General features: G+C 37.7%; 1 protein-coding gene and 1 long non-coding RNA gene across 3 annotated transcripts in view; both read right to left on the reverse strand.

Annotated features, from left to right (window-relative positions):
- The window catches only part of heca (headcase), a 90,962-nt gene that overhangs the window by 38,684 nt on the left and 30,928 nt on the right, over positions 1 to 21,350 (reverse strand). For both annotated transcript variants that reach the window (XR_010855792.1, XM_067119468.1), the window contains exon 2: positions 3,743 to 3,836. Coding sequence is in view for 1 of the 2 variants with exons in the window: in XM_067119468.1 (XP_066975569.1) it covers positions 3,743 to 3,836 (94 nt within the window). In the remaining variant the exon portion in view is untranslated. The remainder of the gene's footprint in view (positions 1 to 3,742; positions 3,837 to 21,350) is intronic.
- Positions 14,045 to 18,364, reverse strand: LOC136847668 (uncharacterized). The gene is made up of 2 exons (XR_010855793.1): positions 18,187 to 18,364; positions 14,045 to 15,909 (listed from the first exon to the last, which is right to left on the reverse strand). It is a non-coding gene; the product is annotated as an uncharacterized lncRNA (long non-coding RNA).

Raw genomic sequence — 21,350 nt, forward strand, 5'->3', positions numbered from 1 at the left:
TATTTGCAATTCCTCCTCCGTGTAGAAGTGGCCTGTTTTTGCCCACAGGTTACACCTCTACATTAACTTCATTAGCCGGATTCGATCACCACTCGGGGTGCAATATCCGCAGCCAACTTTGCAGTTGATTTACATATCTCATTTGCATGTTAATGCCACCTACATAAACCCCCCACCCCCACCCCCGCTACGCCCTAGCCTCCGAGGCATCTCCTTTTAACCATAATTATAATCTAGTCTACTCATTAACTTTGACACAGAAACTGCCGCTATCATCACTTGCCAATTAAGAGTCGCCGCTTGGTTGCTCCTAATTACCTTCTCCTATTACGACAATTACCCTATCTATCGGGCCATGCTAACGTGTTCTACCTACTTATTCCTCACCCCTGCCCAATCTTCCACCACACAACTCTCGCTTTTGCTAAGTATAAACATCATGTCTTCCTTAAAATAAAGAAGAAAAAAGAACAAAAGTCTAAATCTTATCCCTCCAAAGGTCTCTCTCTCTCTCTCTCTCTCTCTCTCTCTCTCTCTCTCTCTCTCTCTCTCTCTCTCTCTCTCTCTCGTTTAACCTGCAACTAGGTAGCCAAAGGCACCATGCTCTCATTTCTTTCCTATTTTGTGAAGTCTTTCATCCACGGTCCGAGTTGTTAACAAATTTCCTGGTAGAAGTTAATTACAAGGCGTAAAAAAGCCTAATTTAAAAAATTACCATATAAAAGGCTTTGGAGTTGACACACCATTTCCCTTTTTGCTCCCTTTTTAACCACACAAAAGTTGTTTTATTAAATTACACGTGGCATTATTAAGCCTTCAGGTAGAGTGAAGTATCTTTCCTAAAAAGACCGAGCGCAGATTAAGTGCACACGCGATGCTCAATTTCTTTCTCTAATCTCAATATTAGCTCAGCAGAACACTTCTTTTTGTCTAGTGTACGGCTGCAACAAAACCTTGGGAAACACTGTTCTTGTTGTAGCCATATACTTTTCATATGGTCATAGTTCATGACATATTTATATACGGAAACTGAAAATAATAATTCGGTAAGTAAAAATAGTTTGTTCTTGCTTTAATCTTCTGTTCTACTATAAAGTATAAACTTTGGAAGAAAATGACCGTTAAAATGAAAAAAGTTTGATGGTGTATAACTTTATGGCATGTTACTTCCAGTACATTGAATTTTAACAGTAAAGTGCGCTCGCTGGCGAAAGTAGTGGTGTTTTATGGTAGAGATAGCCCTCCATTTTAACTTAAAAGATTTTCTGTTAAAAGATTTTCTGTTAAGGTTAGAGAAATATTTTTAAAAACTCTACCGGAATATTCTTTCCTCCTTTCGCAATCGGTATTGGAAGCAAATTTGCTGTCGTCCTATTTAGAGAAGCGAATATAAACCCCCCCCCCTCCCCATGGTTTTTCGTTTTTCAGATGAATTGGAAACAAGGAAAATATATATTGTGCAATCTTCTCAAGTCTGTCCTCTCTCCATCTTAACATGAGTGTAAAAGTCGAATGCGCCTCCATTCCTATTCTCCTCGGTGTCTCTTAGGCCGTTAACAGCTGACCAAAAAACGGCCAATTGCGCTCTTTATTGCTTCCCAAATTGCCATTTTTATTAAACACTCCGCCACCCACTTTATTGGCGAGTCCGTTTCTCTCTCTCACTCTCTCTCCTCCCTGGGTGGTATTTAGTTGTAAGAGATGCCACCGAATGTTGTGAAATATGGTCGCTATATGAACGAAGAACTTCAAAACCCCCTCCCCATCCCTTGTAATATGTCAGTAAAAATATCCCATTGTTTTATGCTTTCAGTTTCATATAACATGACATGAAGAGAAGAAAGTAAGAAACCATCAGTGAAATTTACTCAAGTAGTCATTGAATCCATCATCTTGTGATGGCTTTCAAAATTTTATTGTATTCAATGAAATTGAAAACTAACACAATAAGTCAGTGATATTACTAAAAAAAAAAAAAAAAAAAAATTCTATTTCCGTTACACATGGCAGTAACACAACCTTCAAAATTTCTAAAAGAAAAAGAAAATCTTAAAATAGAGGTATACCTTCTACCTTCACAAACCCCGAGGGGTTCCCGTTACCAGTAATTGCACACACAAAACGTCCTTTTCTGGCATTTACTTACCACAAATAAGCCATTATGACCTCTACGCACGGACGCTCCAAAAGGTGGTTTATTTCCCCTTTAAAGGAAAATGAGGGGAAACAAATACCCTTTTGTCGGTCGGGATCCAAAGAGATCAGAACTGCTTAAGTCGAGGACTTCTTCACAAATAATGATTGCAGGATACAGGTCAAGTTTAAAACACAGTGGTTTGGCTTAACCCACGAAGTATATGTTATTGGACAGTGTGGCGATCTGGATCCTTATTAATAATAATCATAACCTTCACGGAGGTTCATACAAAAATAATGTGCAGTGTTGTCTCACAAATAAAACATAAAACCACAGTTGGTAAAAAATATACCCGTTTCAAATGATATAATTTAATTAATAGTATGTAGGTAAAAACCCATTTGTGGAAAGATCTTACTACAAAAAGTAAAGATATGTAGAAGTCTGCAGGGACACAATGTCAGTAAACGAAATTTTGACCTATTGAATTTCACCATTCAATTTATACAAAAGTTATCCATTAGGCTCTAATAATTAAGCTCTGGGTACAATATTGAAATCAAAGTCACTTTGGCAATAATGAAGCTTTCAGCTCTGTCGAACTAGAAGTAAACCCTCACTAGCACCGACTTATCAGATACGTCTACCTGTGTCTACATATTATCTTCTCTTTACGTTTAGATAATTCAGTGACCTCATAACTAGCATTTCTTTTTAGCACTTGCTATCACTGCTGTCACAAAGTTGACTGCACTTTTTGGAAAAAAAAGTTATACCTTAAATTCCTCTCAACTTTTAAAAAAGGAGATTGAAAAAAGTATATTTCACTAGTCATTTTTTATAGCATTTGAAAAATCCTTTCAGTGTCTTCACTTTTAAATGAGAACATCATCTCAGCAGCACCACTTCAGAATCTCTCTTTTAAAAGGGAAGGATTACCAGATGGAAGCTTTTATTTATATTCTGCGAGTCTGTCCCATCCTATATACATCATAACAACAGGTCTTCAATTCCCTCTATCATCCTAAAAGCATACAAAATGTCCTCCACTTAAAACTCTGAAAATGACGCTCTGAGTTTCGTATTCTCGTAGGGAAACCCTATTCATTCCGATTCAAAATAATGAAGGATAGTTATTCATCGAAGTCTGTCTGTTTTGAGTTTGTTTCTCTTTCTCTCTTTCTCACTTCGTTGGTTCGCTATCTATGCGAAGAGTCACTTCCATTACACGACGGGGGTTACCTTGACATCTTGTTAACAGGGCGGCCCGCCCTACGGGATCTCGCATTCTCTCGGATCTTCTTCGGCGATGGTAATGTTTTAATCAAATTCCCGCTCGTTTGTAATTAATAATTAATAACTTAGTTACGGCATGAATAAAAGGAAACCCGCGTTGTGAACTATTTTTTTTTTAAGTTTTGCCTGTAAGGAATAATAGATGATAAAATTGAAAATAAAACAAGAAAAAATTAATTGACCAAACCACATACCGCATGAAATTGAAAAAGTAACCAAAAAACAAAAATACGAACAGTTGATATCAATAGGATTGATAAAATAAAACAACATTTCTTTCTTTCTTTTTGACACGAGTTTGCTCCCTACCTTGATGTGATACGAGTTGATTTTGTTGCGCGGCAAAGCATTGAAACTGCTGAAGTCTAAACGTCTTGCAAACAGTCCTCCACCGGAACCATGTCTGGAAAGAAGATTAAATTAATTAATAATTGTCAGACGATGAAATGTACACACACACATACACACACACACACACACACATGTATATACAGTATATATGCTTTATATACAGTATATATATACATATACATATATATATATATATTATATATTATATATATATATATATATATATATATATATATATATATATATATATATATATATATATATATATAACATGTAATGTTTCTGTAATAGGTGTTTATTTATAGTATATATATATATATATATATATATATATATATATATATATATATATATATATATATATATATATATATATATATACACACACATTTACACACACACACACATATATATATGTCTTAACTTTTAACTGTATAATATTATATAAGAAGATTGTTCACTGCTGTAATTGTACCTGAATTGCCGTTCAAAACTAAAAAAAAAAAAAAAAAAAGTTACAGGAGACGAAAAATTCTATACGGTATAACCAAATAATAATAATAATAATAATAATAATAATAATAATAATAATAATAATAATAATAATAATAATAATATTCCAGTTGTGATATATTTCAAGAAATTCAAATAAACTTTAGATAAAATGAAAAAGTTTTAGAATGAGTGTGGGCAGACGGAAACAGTTTTGTCTAAATTACAGTGCTAATACTGCGTGACTGAGTAAGGCAATACAAGATGGTTACTAATTACTGGAAAGTCCTTCGTTGTTGATTTTGGCTTCCTTTTATCACACGAATCATCCACGAGCAATGCAACCACAAGGACATGTGATATTGTCTAGTTTGTGTATAATTTTCAAGATTTCCCATTCACAGAATACCCTCTTACTATCCTTTAAAACTATCATGTTATGCAAAATTATCAAGATTTCCCATTCACAGAATACCGTCTTACTATCCCTTAAAACTATCGTGTTATGCAAAATTAATCATCTGAACACATATACTTTAATTTTATTATTTTTTTTAGACGTTGGCCTTACTGATGGCGTGGCTGCAAGGTTAACTAATGGCGTGGCGGCAAGGTTAATCTCAATAAACGTGTCTGAACGAACGAAAACACACACACACACATACACCCGACATTTTTACTGGAGTGTTCCAGCAACTTACGAGGTACGTTTTTCCTTCTCCTCTTTATGATTTCCGTTAAGATTTTCTTGCAGCCTAAAATAGTTTTTCGAAAAAGCTCTCTGTGAGCCCACTAGTGCGGACAAGTGGTTTTGCTGAACACTTGGATTATTTGTATGTCGCTTTCATTGAACACTTGCTCCTGCTACCATTTGGGACACCTGTGGATTGCGTTAAAACATGGCGAGTATGCTAATCTGCCGACTGTTTACGTGTATATTGATCTGTAAGCTTTTCCTAGAAATGATCTTCGATATGTCTAGTTAGTATGCGAGATTTTAATTTTTTTTTTTTTTTTTTTCAACACAAGCGCATGGCTGCAAAAATCCTCGCACCCACACTAGGTGGTATAATTGACTTATTTTATTTCAAACATTTCCATCATATGTAGGTTGTCGACGTTCACTACAAATTTCCTGTGTTGGTTTGATACTCTTTTATTTTTCTTCTTTTCCCATAAGTCTACTGTTACATGCTGTGCATATTACATTTAATGGACATGTAAGCTCTATTTTTTTTCTTATTGCTGGACGTAAAGTAAAATAGCTGTGTCTTGGCAAAAGCTTCCTCCTGTAAATGCACTGAAGGTGCCTTGTATGGTAGGGGAAGAAGCACCAGCTCATCACACCCAAAAATATTTGACCTTTTTTTACCAGACCTAAGTCTGAGTCCCTCCACAGTCCACACAATATCAAGACATTTACAGTATACCTTGATGTCTCTACATGTAAGTACATACGACCAACATAGTTTTTCCTCGTAAAACCATTATGGTGCGTCATATTATTATATGCCGTGAACTGTTTAATATAATTTTTGCTTTATTTAGACGCATGTAGGGACGCGTGTTCCAAATTTTATCCCATTACATTTTTCAGGCTTTCGCTTGTGTACCACATATTTCATGGCATTCACACCTTCACATTTTTTACGCTTGGGCATGTGTACCGCGACATTCCTATCCTTTGGCATATAATCATTGGGTTTTATTTTTCTTTGAAATTTATACATAGGTTTTGTTCGTTCCTAGGCATTTCACCATTGAATTTCTATGTTAAGTTCATCTTTCCCAAGGAAACTAACGTAACCTCCTTAACAGCATCCAGAAATTGTCTGTGTTATATTCTGGGTAGTTCTTGAAATTCCACTGCTTGTTTTATGCTGCATATTAACCGTGACTCTGTAAACATTTTCCCGTGTAAACTGTGGAGACTGCGGAGGCCTCAATTGCTTCGGGGCCCCGAATATTTTTTTTGTCTTGGGAGCTAACCTGTGGGCCAAGACATGTTTATGGAGCCAACTCTAGTTTTTTTATTTTATGTGCCTTAGTTCAGTAGCCTTCAGTTGGCCCCTTGCAACTCGTATGCACAGCAATTGCATGCGTGTATGTTCACACGGATGTGTGCATGTATGTCTGTATCCGGTTTTGCAGTTACGTAAAATTTATGAGTGTGTATGGAAGTTCGTACCTGCAGCTAAGGATGATTATGATTTTTAGTATTTAGATCTAGGGTACGTGTTTTATAAATACGAAAAAGTTTTTGTTTGAGGATCTAAGTAAAAAATATATTACACTCACTGCATTGCATTGCCAAAGGTCCCTGTAAACTCGTTCTTAGATCCAGAGTACGACAGAGTGCAGTGTGCACCCCAAGCATGCGCGTAGTATATAGACAAAATTACCTCTCAATCGCAGTCTCGCGGTTTTGGTATTCTCGGGTGTAATAATGTTCACTGCATTCATAGTAGTACACTATGGATCATAAATAAATGCCAACAGGATATATATATATATATATATATATATATATATATATATATATATATATATATATATATATATATATATATACACACACACACACACACACACACACACACACACACACACACACACATATATATATAATATATATATATATATATATACACACACACACACACACACACACACACACACACACACACACACACACACACACACACTGTCCTTAACGTAAACTAATAAGAACAAAAAATTGGTGCAACAGTCATGGGCAAATGAGCGGGCAATAGATCGAGGAAAGAGAGAGGGCTCTCAATGACGTCAACGGCTAAGCAAGTTGCGTGGGCAGTTGGTTACCATGGGACCCCTTCCTCCATGCGCCGCTCTACCCGAATCGTCCCCACCTCCTCCTTCGTTGGTACTTATTTTTAGACTAGAACTACAGCTGTGGTCTCTCTCTTTCTCTTTCTCTCTCCCTCTCCCCTAAGAAAACTTGCGGATGCGTAGCGTTCTTGGTCGTTTTACATGCAAAAATTTTCGAGGCTTTCATGGGTTTTGGGATCAACTTAGTTCAACTTAAACTTATGCCAGAATTAATTTTGAATGGGAATGATCACAACTCTGAGATGTGTGGGTTTTGATCAAAACGCATTCCTGCGAGTAGGCTTTGGTTAACATGTTTGGTTCAATAGACATTTTTGGTGTCGAGGGGTTCAAAACAATTCTCTGTCACGTTGAGGTGGTTTGGTTCTGTTCACAACCCCTTGGTGGTCGAGTTAGCTTGGTTCAGAATAAATTTACTAGGTACACGCTGGCATGGTACTCGCACATTAAATTAAAGAATAGTATTCACTGTCTAAAAATAAAAATTCTCAGTACTTATGGTTCAGATACATTGAGAAGACTTGATTGCTAGAGTTAAAGCCTCTCTCATACATCTCTCTCTCTCTCTCTCATATACAGTATATATATATATATATATATATATATATATATATATATATATATATATATATATATATATATATATATATATATATATATATATATATATATATATAAATATGCTAATGTCAACCTCTAATGTTGATAAGCATAGAATTATTCATCGGACGAATGAATAAATCCTTAGTGGTCTGTTTGTGGGCAAACGAATGATTTGGCGCATGAAAAGAAATTTCATGGTGCTCATTTCTTGTCACATTTCAGACTCGTGTTTATGGAAATGTACATGGAGAAAAATAAGCATCAAGGTGTTTGTGTATCATGGTATAGCCTTACACAAATCTTGTTCCCATCATATCGATGGTAAATTAGGCTGATGAAGGCCGTTCGAGCTGAATGTTTATGTTTACACACACACACACACACACACACACACACACACACACACACACACACACACACACACCACTCGGCTCCCGTAGATGTGTATAAGTGATGTGTGACCTGGCGTCTTATTAGGTTACATAGAATTTACACGTTTCCACAGACCTGCACAGCGAATTCCGTTTGGATGGCACACAAAGGGAATGTGTTCCAATTTGAGTTGCACATTGTCCAAAACAGCTTCATGCTAAATTATAGTTACTCTCACGTAGATGATACCAATTAATATTTATTGTAATTGTTATGCCCACGGTGACGCGTCCAGGCCTCAAGTATTCCTTCCTCTTTCCGTAGTCAATTAAGGTGCTGAACCACTTCAGAAACGTGTTTCAAATACTCGTGGGGGCGTTTTATTTAGGGATCCTGTAACCCCCTGCGCGGTCCTCTTCCCTTCCCGGAATAACTCGCCTAGCATCTGGAGGGGCCATTCAGTAGCATGAATAGTCTTGTTGCATTTGAGGCAATTCACTCTTTGTAACGCACACACACACACACACACACTGCAGTCCCACATTATTCAGTCAGTGGCAGATAACACTGCAATAATACAATACGATTTGGGGACAAATTATTATAACTTCATTATCCTGGTTGTCAGAGAGAATCTACTTTGGCCATATTTTTCATTTGACAGGAAGGCGATTTTCTGTATCGTTGCAGTTGTTGCATTTGCATGAAACTTTGGTTCCAGTCATTTGAATTTTCGCAACTTATTCAATTTCCCGGATGGTAATGACAGAGGTGAAGAATGTCATTACAGCAATTGGATGACCCATTAACCAAAAACTACTTATGCAAGTGATTTACTTACATAACTTTACTACGAATTGCATTTTCTGATGTTCAGGACCATCAAGTGCCAGACGACATATCTGTCGTACAACGAATTCCTATGTTAATTCCGAAATAAAAATTGTGTACTGCAGGTTAAGAAAATTACTTAAGTGGAATTATTTTTTAAAGTGAATTTTAAGAAATCGTTTAAATTTTCTAGCTCATATCATTTAAATATTTTTCCTAAAATATATGATTAGCATGTTAAAAGATTGTACGTAATGCCACAATATTTTTAGTTTTACCCGAGGGAGACCGAGTCTTGAAGAAGTTTCCAATGAAACAAATGAAATTTTTGGAATATCGATAAAAAATGTAAATGGAATTCTGTTATAGTGGGAAAAAGTATATCCTTACCATTTAATAATTGCTTCCGCATACTCTCACTAGGTTTTGCGTAGCTACTTTCTATATAATTAAATTAGTTTTATATATCCGGCCCTCTGGTAAATCACCCCTTTCTCCAAATTCCTGCTCCCTAATTTAGGGCATTTTATGACATCTCACAGGAGGCCACCCAGAGTAAAGCATCTCATCATTTTCAACGCCCGGTGGAGGATGTCCTTGGCACCCCTCCCCCTTCCCTCCTTTTTATTTTCTCTCCTACATATTTCCCCCATAACTTCTATCCCCATCATAATGGTTTATCCTTTTCCCCCCTTCTCGTAAAGCGATGATGGCGCTGGAGAGGGAAGAGGAGAGAGAGAGGCAGGCGTCCTAAGTAGATAGAACAGAGAGGAGAAAAGCTGGGTGGGAGGGAGGGAGGGAGGGAGGGAAATAGTATTAGGTAAACGAAAATGAAAATCGTGTGGAGGAAATCGTTTAATGGTAACAAGAGAGAGTGTATCGTAGTATATTTCTCGAGAATGTATCTCCCAAATATTTTACTTTGTGAGCGGTTCTGATGTGGATCAAGAGAAATGGGCGATGAACACTTAATTCTAGAACACTTCCAAGCCTTGGGTGTTATTCTTTCATATACACTGAATATGAGAAGGCTGGCCAACAATGACGTATAACACTTCCGTGTTTATGGCCACTCCTGCGATTGCGCCTCCCCCTCCCCCCCACCACATCTTCTATTTCCTTACAAATTCCTCTTCGTGGTTGCATTAATTCCCTTGCCTATGGCTCTTCTATGCTCACTGGTGCTGCCGCAGTTACGTGGGGAAGATGGTCCTGACTGCAAGGTCTGGTGGATTCAGGTTTAGATTTCCAACTGGTTCTTCATTTTTACGGAGAGAGAGAGAGAGAGAGAGAGAGAGAGAGAGAGAGAGAGAGAGAGAGAGAGAGAGAGAGAAGAACCTTCATAAGTAAAGATAAATTCATACATTTATAAACGTAAGATGACAAAAAATCGGGGAAATTAGGCATTGGGGGATGGCTCTTTGAAAGCCGAATTATAGGCTCCTGAAGACATTTCCATGTCGGCCGTTCCACGATTTGACAGGAAAGGGAATGGAAAACCTTCAGGCAGAGGGCCACGTAATATCCAAGAGCAGTGGTTATGCATCGTCCAACACATCAGCACTGACAGGACAGTCTCGGTAATCCGTGCTGAGATGTCTCGTTTCATATTTTCCACCTTTGATACGTGTCTTTAGATCAGCATGTATTTTCATGTTATTAACTAAATATTGCTTAACACATAGTACATTGCGTATATACCGGTTTTGGGTGTGAGATAAGCCAACCACAGCAGAGATTATTCAAAATAAAAATACCAAAATGATGAAATCTTGTTAACTCGGAATGATCCTTGTTCCACGTCTGTTTCTAAATTACGATATGGGGGGGGGGGTATACATTCCCTTTAGTAAAACGACAATCCACTTGTGTGTACAGATCATGACGATATCTTCATCTGGTAAGTTTTCGTATTAAGTGTTTGAAGGGGGCTACAATACGAATTTTCTTTTTGGCACTGTTAAACTGTTATTGGGGAGTTTTTTTCGCCCAACTCCAGTGTTAGCAAAGCTTCGGCACTGTTGCCCGTGTGAGAATGGAAAAATAACAAAGAAAACTATGAAACCATGATGAAATTCATGTAAAGTACAGTAAAATATACAGGAAATCCGAGTAGATATATTAATACCAAATCTTTGTTACTTGTTGGGAGTGAATAAATATAGCACTTTGCCTCAAGCCCTTGTGTTAAGACAAAGCTTTCAACCTCTAAAAAGACTATCTTTCAGCCTAACAAGGCCTTAAAAACACTCTATAACACCTTGTTAGGCTTTAAGGGCTTTGATATTTTCTTCTCTACAAGATGTCCGAAGGGATTCTTCTCTCATTCGCCTTTTTATAGGCCATTTCGTCACTTTAATATTGTAGCTTCGTGAATAAACTATAGAATATTTTAAGGCTTTTTTCTCTTAGTGGGAGAGCATTATGCTGTAGTATTTACATTACCAAAGCAATCTAAAATACATGGCCAAAATGAGGCATTAGAAAACATCTTGAGGGGGAAAAAACCCCCGAACATTCCAGGCCCATCAGTAATTCCCCCCCCCCCCCATTCATTTTTGATCTGATGAATGTTTTATCCTCTGGCTAAATTAAGTTATATTTACCTGTAATTTTTGGTGTTTGGAAAATATAACAGGTCTCCTAAGGACAACAATGATACCGATTCACTAATGGTGTCTTTCTGAACCCGGCCGAAGGGTTAAGACTTGCATATCCGTGTTGACTTGGTAACGTCGATTATCAAATCATCCTGACGTCTCTTTTACTAGAGGACAATACCCGTTATTGAGCCTCAACAAATACGTCCAATTGTGCTTCTCCCGGGCCTCGTGTCCCGACAGCCAGAGCAAATGCGTTGACCAAGGAGGGGGGGAGAATGGAATTTGGTCATTATTCACATAGGCCCTAAGGCCAACCGCTTAATTCCTTCATTGCGGATATAACATCCGTGTATCATACAACTCACTGCAAGCCCATTACCATTATTGGTGGTAATGGATTAGCTCAGATACGTATTAGGGGATGTATCAGTCATACACACTACACAAATGTACACTCCTAACTTACAGCTTTACTTTTTTTTTCATTTTAGTTTTTGTTCTATATAATCGCGGCATGATAATCTTAGCGATCAGTGTGACCTGCGTTTTTGAGCGAGTTATAAATTTGCACTGGGTGCGAGATATGCATGAAAATGTAGTATGTGACTAGCGACGAAAGATTGAGATCTCATTTTTATTTGACCCGTCGTTCCAGATTTTTTTTTTTTTTTTTTTCCTTAGCCATCGCAGGCGCTCTCGCCTGAATTTTTCCTCTCTTCTCAAAGACGTAAATATGGTGTGGATATCCCGCACCAACATTTTTACATAATTTTCCCCTGATTAGCTTACATTTTCACTCAGTTCTACAGAACTTACTTTTATCCCTTCTAAAAACCGGTAAAACTGATAAACAAGAGCATGAATAATAAGAAAAGCGAATGAAACCATCACGCTCAAATTTCACGGGCGAAATTAGTACAGACAAGGGCGTGCAACTGTTAATTGTTAATAAGACAAGGATGCATTCAGAGCTAGAGCGCCTAGGAAAATACGACGTGGCAACTAGCTTGGTTCTGGCAGTCGTCCAAGTAAACAAAGCATCATGGGTGCCAACACTCAAACCAAAACAAATGCATTTTTGCATTTTTTTTATATTCTTTTCTTGTAGAAAGCGGCAACATAATTTCATACTGTCAACTATTAATGTGTTGCTAAGAATGCAGTCTCCATTTAGTTCAGTGGGGGGAAAGCAATTTGTCGTTGCTGTTGCACATGGTAACATCTGGAACTCTATATTGAAAGTCACCTTGAGCGAGCCAGCAGTGTTGTCAACGTCACTTAAACCCTTCAGAGCGGGCCGGTTGCAGCGATCTTGAATTATTTGAAATATGAGAATTTCAGTGCTCTTAGGCTCTGTCAGTTTTGAATTACGCGGTGTGTTTACGGTAGCAACTAAAGAAAGCATTTCATTTGTAACAGTCACCTACTGTCAAAGAATGATTTATTTTAATAATAAAGTCTTGGTTCAGAAATTATCGTGTAGTCATTCATTATGTAAATAAAAGGTAAAACTGATTAGGTAATTCATTACGAAAATTCAAACGAAATATATAAAAAAATGTTAAAACATTTGATCAAATACCCATATCATTATTGCCGCTTTCTGACGCAGTCTTAGGTGGGTGAGGCTTTATTGCGATGGCAGCATTGCCAACGTGTAAGGCCGTTAAAGAATGAGTATACTATCTCCCAATGATTAACAAGGATACTTCTACTTTTATATCCATTACCATTTACGATTGTATACTCTGAAACTGGTGTAATCACGATATCACAGCTGGAAACTTCATTAAATTTATTTGGCTGTTGTAACAAAACAAAAGCCAGGGCCGGTTTTCAAGGTTATATTTATAGGGTGGGGATGTCATGGTTTGGGGGGGGGGGGTGATCTAAGGAAAGAGGTAAGGGCCAAGGGGAGGGTTGAGAAATTCTGAATATGCCATAAAATGTGCGGTAGTAACAGCAGCTGTAATCCTAATGGTGTACACCGTTGTTAGGGCAAAGAGAAATTGCATTAGGGTAATGATAAGTACAATTCCACGACCTCATATATAAGCAATAGCGACCGTACTTCAGTACAGTTTAGGCAGCAGCTTCTATTATTGGTCATTCGATAGGTAAGGATAACATGCATAAGTGGATTTATAGACTAGATCGCAAGAACTTTGAAAACGCTTATACAGCGTTCTTGAATTGCATGTGCATGTGTTAAGGACACTGCCTGCCAGGAATCACTCTACTGGTATCTGCACCTCATTGAGTGAGTGTCGATCCCGCAGAATTCTTTTCGGAATTTTCGCCACCTAAGAAATTACCCGGTGGATTTGTGTACAACTCGTTATTTTGGCTACCTGAGCAATCATAAGTTTTATTCATATATTAGTGAGAAGCAAAAACACCTCCGGATGGATTTTATAATACTCATTATTACATTAATTGATCATGAAAAAATTGGGAGACAATCACATGAATGAAACTACCAGCACTTGAATAGGTTCTTTCTTTTATTATTTTCATTATGGATATTCTGGAAAGGTTCCTCTTCAATGAAAGGTATACCATTCCATGATATCAATCGTCACCTCATATAAAAATTCATAGTGTCTGCTGTAATGATTGAACAATTTAATTCAAATATCCATTGTCTTCACTTTGCAAGAAAATTATTTCAGATACACACACTAATGGGACATTGGTAACACTAACAGAACTATTATTTTGCTAACACTTCTTACAGAACTATTTTGGTACATATCTTTGGCTTTTCATTAATACTAGAAGCATTCAAATTAAACATAACCGACTTGCCTCTGAACAACTCTGCAACTTATAACCAACCAGATGTCTGTTACCTGCGGAACCTCTACCTACCTACTTATGAACGCCGTTTTTGCTTGCTCAATTTGCATTTCCTGTGCATTGTAAAAAGCATGATTGCCAGCTATTTAGTGCGGCTGGCATTGCAAGAACCAAATTTATACTTGTATTTTGAATTTTCCCCTCAAATACCCTTCCAGAACAAAAAAGATCTCTATGGTAATTCGGTTCTGTGTATTTTTGCAAACCTCGCTCATTCTTCCAGTTGTAATTCCAGAAAGATGAACTGAACTGTACACAATATCAGTAAATCACTGTTCCACATCATTTCTGGATCTCTCTCACCCACGGGAAAATAGCTTAGCAATTTCTCCCCACTGTCATGAACAACTATTAAACGTACATATTTTTCTTTCACCTATCTCTAAACTGGTTGTAATTTTCTTATAATTCTGCATCTTTTTGTTCATCTTGATCTTTAGTATTGACCACATAAGTTTTCACATGTGAATAGGTGTTTTAAGGATTATTTACAGACAGGCACAAACATCACCTGTACAGTAGATAATTCTAAAACATTTGTGTCAATTAATGAGCGTGCCAGTGTCTGTTTTGAACGAAGAAAACAGGTGTAAAGCTTAAAAAAAAAAAAAAAAAAATTCCTAATAACGTGATAGAGCGGGCCGGTTCACCTACAGTCTAGTTGGCATAAGTTTCAACATTGTTCCAAAAGTGTTGAATAAGCCACTTTTCTTGAAATTTAGTAATTTACTCCTTCAGTTTCGTTATATTCCAATATTATGTACTTACTTTCTATCACAAAAGTACAACAATAATCAAAACACTACATGAGAAAAATTGTTTTCTAAATTTGACTAGCTTGGTGAGATGAAAGTACATTCATTGTATTTTTTATTGGTAATGACAAACTTGAGTGAAATTTTGAGTAAAGAAACAAGAAATGACTAATGACTAAGTATTTCTCGCAAGACAGTCAGTAGTGGAGAAAAAAAGTTTTTTTCTTTTACATATTTGACAACTTAACAGGTGAAAGCCGAGTTGAAAATCAGAAAAATTACTTTCAGTATAATTAGCCCGACCTTTACATCATGTCTACTAGTTAGAACAAAAAAAGGGTTTTGAACTAGATTTCTGCCCTGAGCTTGTTACAACAAAAAAATGTTACATTAAAAGGACATGACGAGAGAGGATTCTCTCTGTGTGTAAAAGACCGACGACCCACGGACGGCCTCGTTGGAAAACAGGGAGCGTTTAAAATATCCACCGAAGGTTTTTTTTATTCAATTCTCGCCTCAATGAAACATCACAAAAAAATTCTTCTGGCAAGGGTGGTCACTGCACAACCCTCGGAATTCGAACGGTCTCGACTCGACTTACTCTAAAGATTGCAACACTCGCTCCTGTCTTTTCCACACCCTGCTACAATCCCTGAACTTCACCATCATGATCCTAAAAACCTTTTTAAGTAACAAGGCTGTAAGATCCCATTAAGAGTAGTGATACCTGTAGCAAAAGACACTTAAAGAAATAATCAGCATAAGGACACAACATAAATAATGAAGTCGAGCACATGAAATATCAAATGAGGAGTTCCTGTTTTTTATTTGCCTTAATTGAAAAATTATACATAATGGCATGAAGGAAATTGAATCTGTTCACAAGTCAGCTTTCAACAAAATTCACATGCCACGCAAATATGTATTAAACTTAAAACTTGATTTAAGGGGGGAGGGGGGAATGACAGTACAGAACCCGAGTAACCCCTCCCGAAATTACAGGATACAAGAAACACTAAATTACTGTCTATGTTCTTGGCGACTAAGGGAAAATAAATATCCATAATTGACTTCTTACCTCCTACTGAAAAAACAATGTAGTGTTAAATTTCTCAAATATAGAATAAGTTCACTTGTGTATACATTGCGATGACACGGCCTGGTTAGTGGGGTATCATGAATGCTTTGTTCCGTCCTAAGTTCGCCACGGGCTTCCTAAGTTACAAGGTTCTTTCCACTTTCACATGCAGACTGCAGGTCATGAACATTTGATACAACTTGACGGTTATGAACCAACCTCGTAAAGAGCAATACTACGTTTACTTTTCACAACTTTTCACAACTCCTTGATAATGAGGACTGCCTTGAAGAACTGCATCGCCTTCGAGGAATATCAGTCATTTTGAAAACAGGCGATTTCAGTTTTACTTGAAAACGGCACAAATATGATCTAGATGAGTAACGATAGATTTATAGGGACCTCTTTAATATTTGGCAGTGACGAATCTGGAATACTCCTAACGGCAGTGTCGTTCGCTGCTGTAAATTTGCCCCAACCAGTCTTAGTCTTATCAAGATCGTTCATGACTACCAGTGAAATATCGACTGACCTCAAGCTACTACAGGCCATGTACCATTATTGAATTCCAAACAATCGAAAACCATCTTAACTCAGTTTGATTAATAATAATAATAATAATTTACAAACCGTCGGTAATAAAATTTACTTCTCTGTCTGCCTCCAAATGGGAAAAAAAAACCTATAACCGCCAGTCACCATGAAGGTTAGGAATTGCATTAGGTGATGTAACCTTCAATGTTTAAAGGGCTAAAAGTCAGACGGCACAAGTAATATTCTGAAGAATGGCACTTCGGTGATATTGCTCAGCACAAAAAATGGGGAGAAACCTACTCATGATTTAAGTCGAGTCACAGTATTGAGAGAGAGAGAGAGAGAGAGAGAGAGAGAGAGAGAGAGAGAGAGAGAGAGAGAGCAAATGGTGGGGGATATGCGGAGATGGGTAGGGGTGGCGGAGACTGGGAGCATATAAGCCAGAATAATCCAGAATAGTTGCAGAGGTGGGATGGATGAGGGGAGGGGAGGTGGGAGTCGAATGAGGCAGAGGCGAGGAAGTGCAGGGAGTCACAAACACAAGTGATGACGTTTCAAGTAGAAACATGTCACAATAAAACACTTCGTAGACTATGTACATACCATTGATTTTCCAATTCTTATTAAAAATATTGACGCAAACCGAAACTATAAAAAAAAAATTATTTTTGAAACGCAGGCCTGAGTTTGGAACCAGAGCAGAAAACTGCAGGAGAAAAATATATATTGGTCGTTGCCTGAAAATAACTATCACCAAATGCTTGAGAATTCGGCAGATGGAAATCTGATACATGCCGATTCATTTGCTAACTTATGAGAATAACGACAATATGGTTGAGAAAAATCAGCAATGAAACCCCACAAACCGTATTTAAATTCGATATATATATATATCTATATATGGCTCGTTCCCAGTGACCTCACCTAGCAAGCTCGCCGTCAGGTTGTCAGCCGAGAATTACTGCGTCATTTCTACCATCGGCTTCTTTCACGTTCGTAACAGCGGTAATCCAAAATCATTTTCATAGCTTGAAATATTAAGGACAAAGGGGAGCCTTGATACAAAGAAAATATTACTGCTGGGAAAAACAAAGTCCATTCCCTAGTATGCGGGGTTTGCATTCTCGACCTTATGGCGTAATGGCATAAGCTCAGCTGGCTTGAAAAATCGATTTTCTCCTGGATGCTGCATGAAACGCACTTTTTTTCGAAAACATTGAAGGAAGAATCTAAGTAAATGCTTCGCAACAACACACTGAATGCATCAAGGCTGAAAATACTTGTAAAAAGTATTGCTTAATGACAAAGACATTCACCAGCCCCACCCCTGAGATTGTGCGCCAGGCCACGTCAACAACTGCGCAGTTCGAGAACAAAGAACTAGCATCGATAACTCTGTCTTCTTACCTCTATATCGAAAGGATTTGATGTTTTGTCCTCTTCCACGCGTTCACCGTACTCTTGGACCCGTCTCTGTCCCATTTTGAGTTTAAATTTTGAAGAAAAACTAAGAAAAAACAGGCCAATTGCAGCAGCTGCTCTCAGCTCCGCTCCCTGGTCTCTCCTCTCTCGTAGTGGGCGCCCCTAGATATCAGCTGTTCGAAGAGACATCACACGAACACACGCACGCGACCCACTTTAGCAAGAGTCGACGCACGTTCGTATCCATGTGAACATGGCTTCGACTATCATGTCTGGATAATCAATACCCGACTAAACCCACCGAAAATGACCAGGTCGGTGGCATGTTGCAAGATATTTTACATTCTGTGGACGATAAAAGCGATGCTTTTCTCAAAAATTGTCCGAAGGGCTGTATTTAGACTGGCTTAGCTACTGCCGAGCCCAAATTCGAAAGCAAGAAATAAAACCTGCTTCTTATTGGCCCTCGCCGAGCTCCGTTCTTCTTTTGTTCAACACATGGAGACAGCTGATTGGTCGAATGCAGAAGTAAAAGTATGGAGCCATCCTCTTGGTGTGTGAATGTGTGAATGTTTTGCTTGTCAAACGTCGGAGGCTTATTTTGAGCCATACGTGGGAGAAACTTCATGTGAACATCACGAATACACTTGGCAGTGCATCGTTAAAATAAACCTTCACCAACTTCCCTCATGTATCTTCCTAGGTGTGTGTGTGTGTGTGTGTGTGTGTGTAATCTTAGTGACAAGTGTGAGCTTACATGTACAGGTAACAAGTTACGCCAAACGGGAGTTGTCTTGTTTATATTTATTGGATTTGGTGTGTGTTGTTCGTCCATATGCCTATGGTATTCGGGTACCGAATATGGTAGAAAAATTGGATATTATTAACTATAAAATTATAACGTTACTTCATGTTATGATTATCTTTTTACTTACAGTAGCTTCTGGAACAAATACTTCTGCTCTTCTAAATGCGGCCCGTTTTCTTTCCTTTCTCTAGCTTAGAAACGGGTAGTACAGTGAGACACCTCTGTCCCTTGATAAGAACTTGTAAACAATTATCATGACCCGCATGAGAGAGAGGGTCTCTTAGCAACCAAAGAAGCAAAAGGAGAGAGAGAGAGAGAGAGAGAGAGAGAGAGAGGGCTTAGATCAGTTTCACATACGTGACTTACATCTCGACCATACTACAGTTCTCATTCACCCGTGTGAACTGGAAAAATCCGAATCTCGCCTTGGAAATTGTAAATTTGCTGCGGGATGCACTACATGTTGAGTTAATCACCATTTCTGCCTTTACATGGGGTTTTCACCAAACAAACCTTTCCTGTATGATTCTCTCTCTCTCTCTCTCTCTCTCTCTCTCTCTCTCTCTCTCTCTCTCTCTCTCTCTCTCTCTCAAGTAGTGCAAAAGAACCTAATATTTGAATCGCTTCTAATCCCCGTACTTGTTTGACCTCCATTGTCTCACAAAGCCAATTTGCGCGAAGCATTGCCTTGCAGTTGCCACTGTGTTCATGAATTCGAATGGTAGATAACAAGAAATTATCAGGGGACATTCATCATAATAAAATTGGTTCCTTTTTGAAATCTTTCTACTTACATCGTCCAAGGTGTGATTCTAAAAAAATGATAGAATTTTGAAACGGAATTGTATTGCCTTACACCCTTTACACAGGTTTTGGGATTTTTTTTATAATTCCATTCTGTTATTTTGAGCATTTTTTCCCCGCCTAATAGGTCTTATCAGTTTATGAAGCATTAAGAATTTCCTTTATCAGAGGTGCCCATATTTCTATTCTATTCAAAATCGGGCGTGCGTCCCTTTTGCAGAAGAAATATTCTGAGATTAAATATCAAAATAAAATAGTCCGTCCATGTTATAACTGAATATAGTTTTCATGATGAAGGAAATCCGTAGAATCCTTCAGTGTCTAAACAAGCAACAGTCACGCATTCGAAGTATATGTCTCCTTAATTGTGGCCTCATAATCTTGGAAAACACATCATTTGAAAATTCATGGGATTTCATAGAAAAGTATCGGGCAGATATGGCCAGTTTTCTGTAAAAAAAAAAAAAAAAAAAAAAAAAACTGTGGATCATATTCGAAACGTGAATATTATACGAGGTTAAATTTTGCTGGCATTCATATGAAGATTGCTTAGTCTGTCTGTCTGTCTGTCTGTGCGAGTGTCCGAAGGATTCAAGGTCGTGATGACGTCAATCAACTGTAGATAGGCAGATAGATAGTTCCCGATTCTCTCTCTCTCTCTCTCTCTCTCTCTCTCTCTCTCTCTCTCTCAATGATTCAAGGCCGTAATGACGTCAAACACAACTCCCTGGGCTCCAGGGGGTTTAAAAGCCTTGGACTAATGATACCCTTTAAAGAAGTTAATAAAATATTTATAAAATGTCAAAAATTTCATAAGAAGAACGGGTGTTTTCCGTTCGGTGAGAGTTTTCTTCAAAAGGCACAGGACAAGGAATCCATTAAAGAGAACAGTTCAGAATGAAACGTATAAGAAATCTGATGAGAGAGAGAGAACGGTGGTTAAGAATGCTATTTAAAATGTTTGTCATTGATGGGATGTTAGATGTTTGCGGGAGTGCAATTAATTTACTAAGCATTGATAGGTTGTTAGATGTTTGCGAGAGTGCAAATAATTTACTGAAATACATATTGAATTTTTTTTTTTTTAAATCCATCTCTTATTGATCCCCTTCCCTCCCCGCAAAAAGAGTATTGTAATTTCTGCTTTATTTTTGAGGTTTAAAAAATATCAAAATCTACTCAAAGCTAAGCAGAGTTGGGTCAGCCAGGGTTATGCTGCCGACTATTGATTCGCGCGCGCGCGCGTGCGAGAAGAGAGAGAGAGAGAGAGAGAGAGAGAGAGAGAGAGAGAGAGAGAGAGAGAGAGAGGTGTTTGGGGGGCGGTCCTAAGCTATTCGTCGACTGCATCTGATAAGCGCTTTTTATTTGAAAGTTATTTAATATTTCCACACCATATACAAATTTACTTGGTCTATGAAAACATAGAATCCCAAGATTATCTGTCTCGCTCTCATAATAATATAGAACTGATTTCCAAATGTAAAAAATCGAAAAAAATTAGAAATAAAAGAAATCTCTCTCTCTCTCTCTCTCTCTC

This window comes from Macrobrachium rosenbergii, chromosome 17, assembly GCF_040412425.1.
Source record: "Macrobrachium rosenbergii isolate ZJJX-2024 chromosome 17, ASM4041242v1, whole genome shotgun sequence".
Taxonomy (NCBI): domain Eukaryota; kingdom Metazoa; phylum Arthropoda; class Malacostraca; order Decapoda; family Palaemonidae; genus Macrobrachium; species Macrobrachium rosenbergii.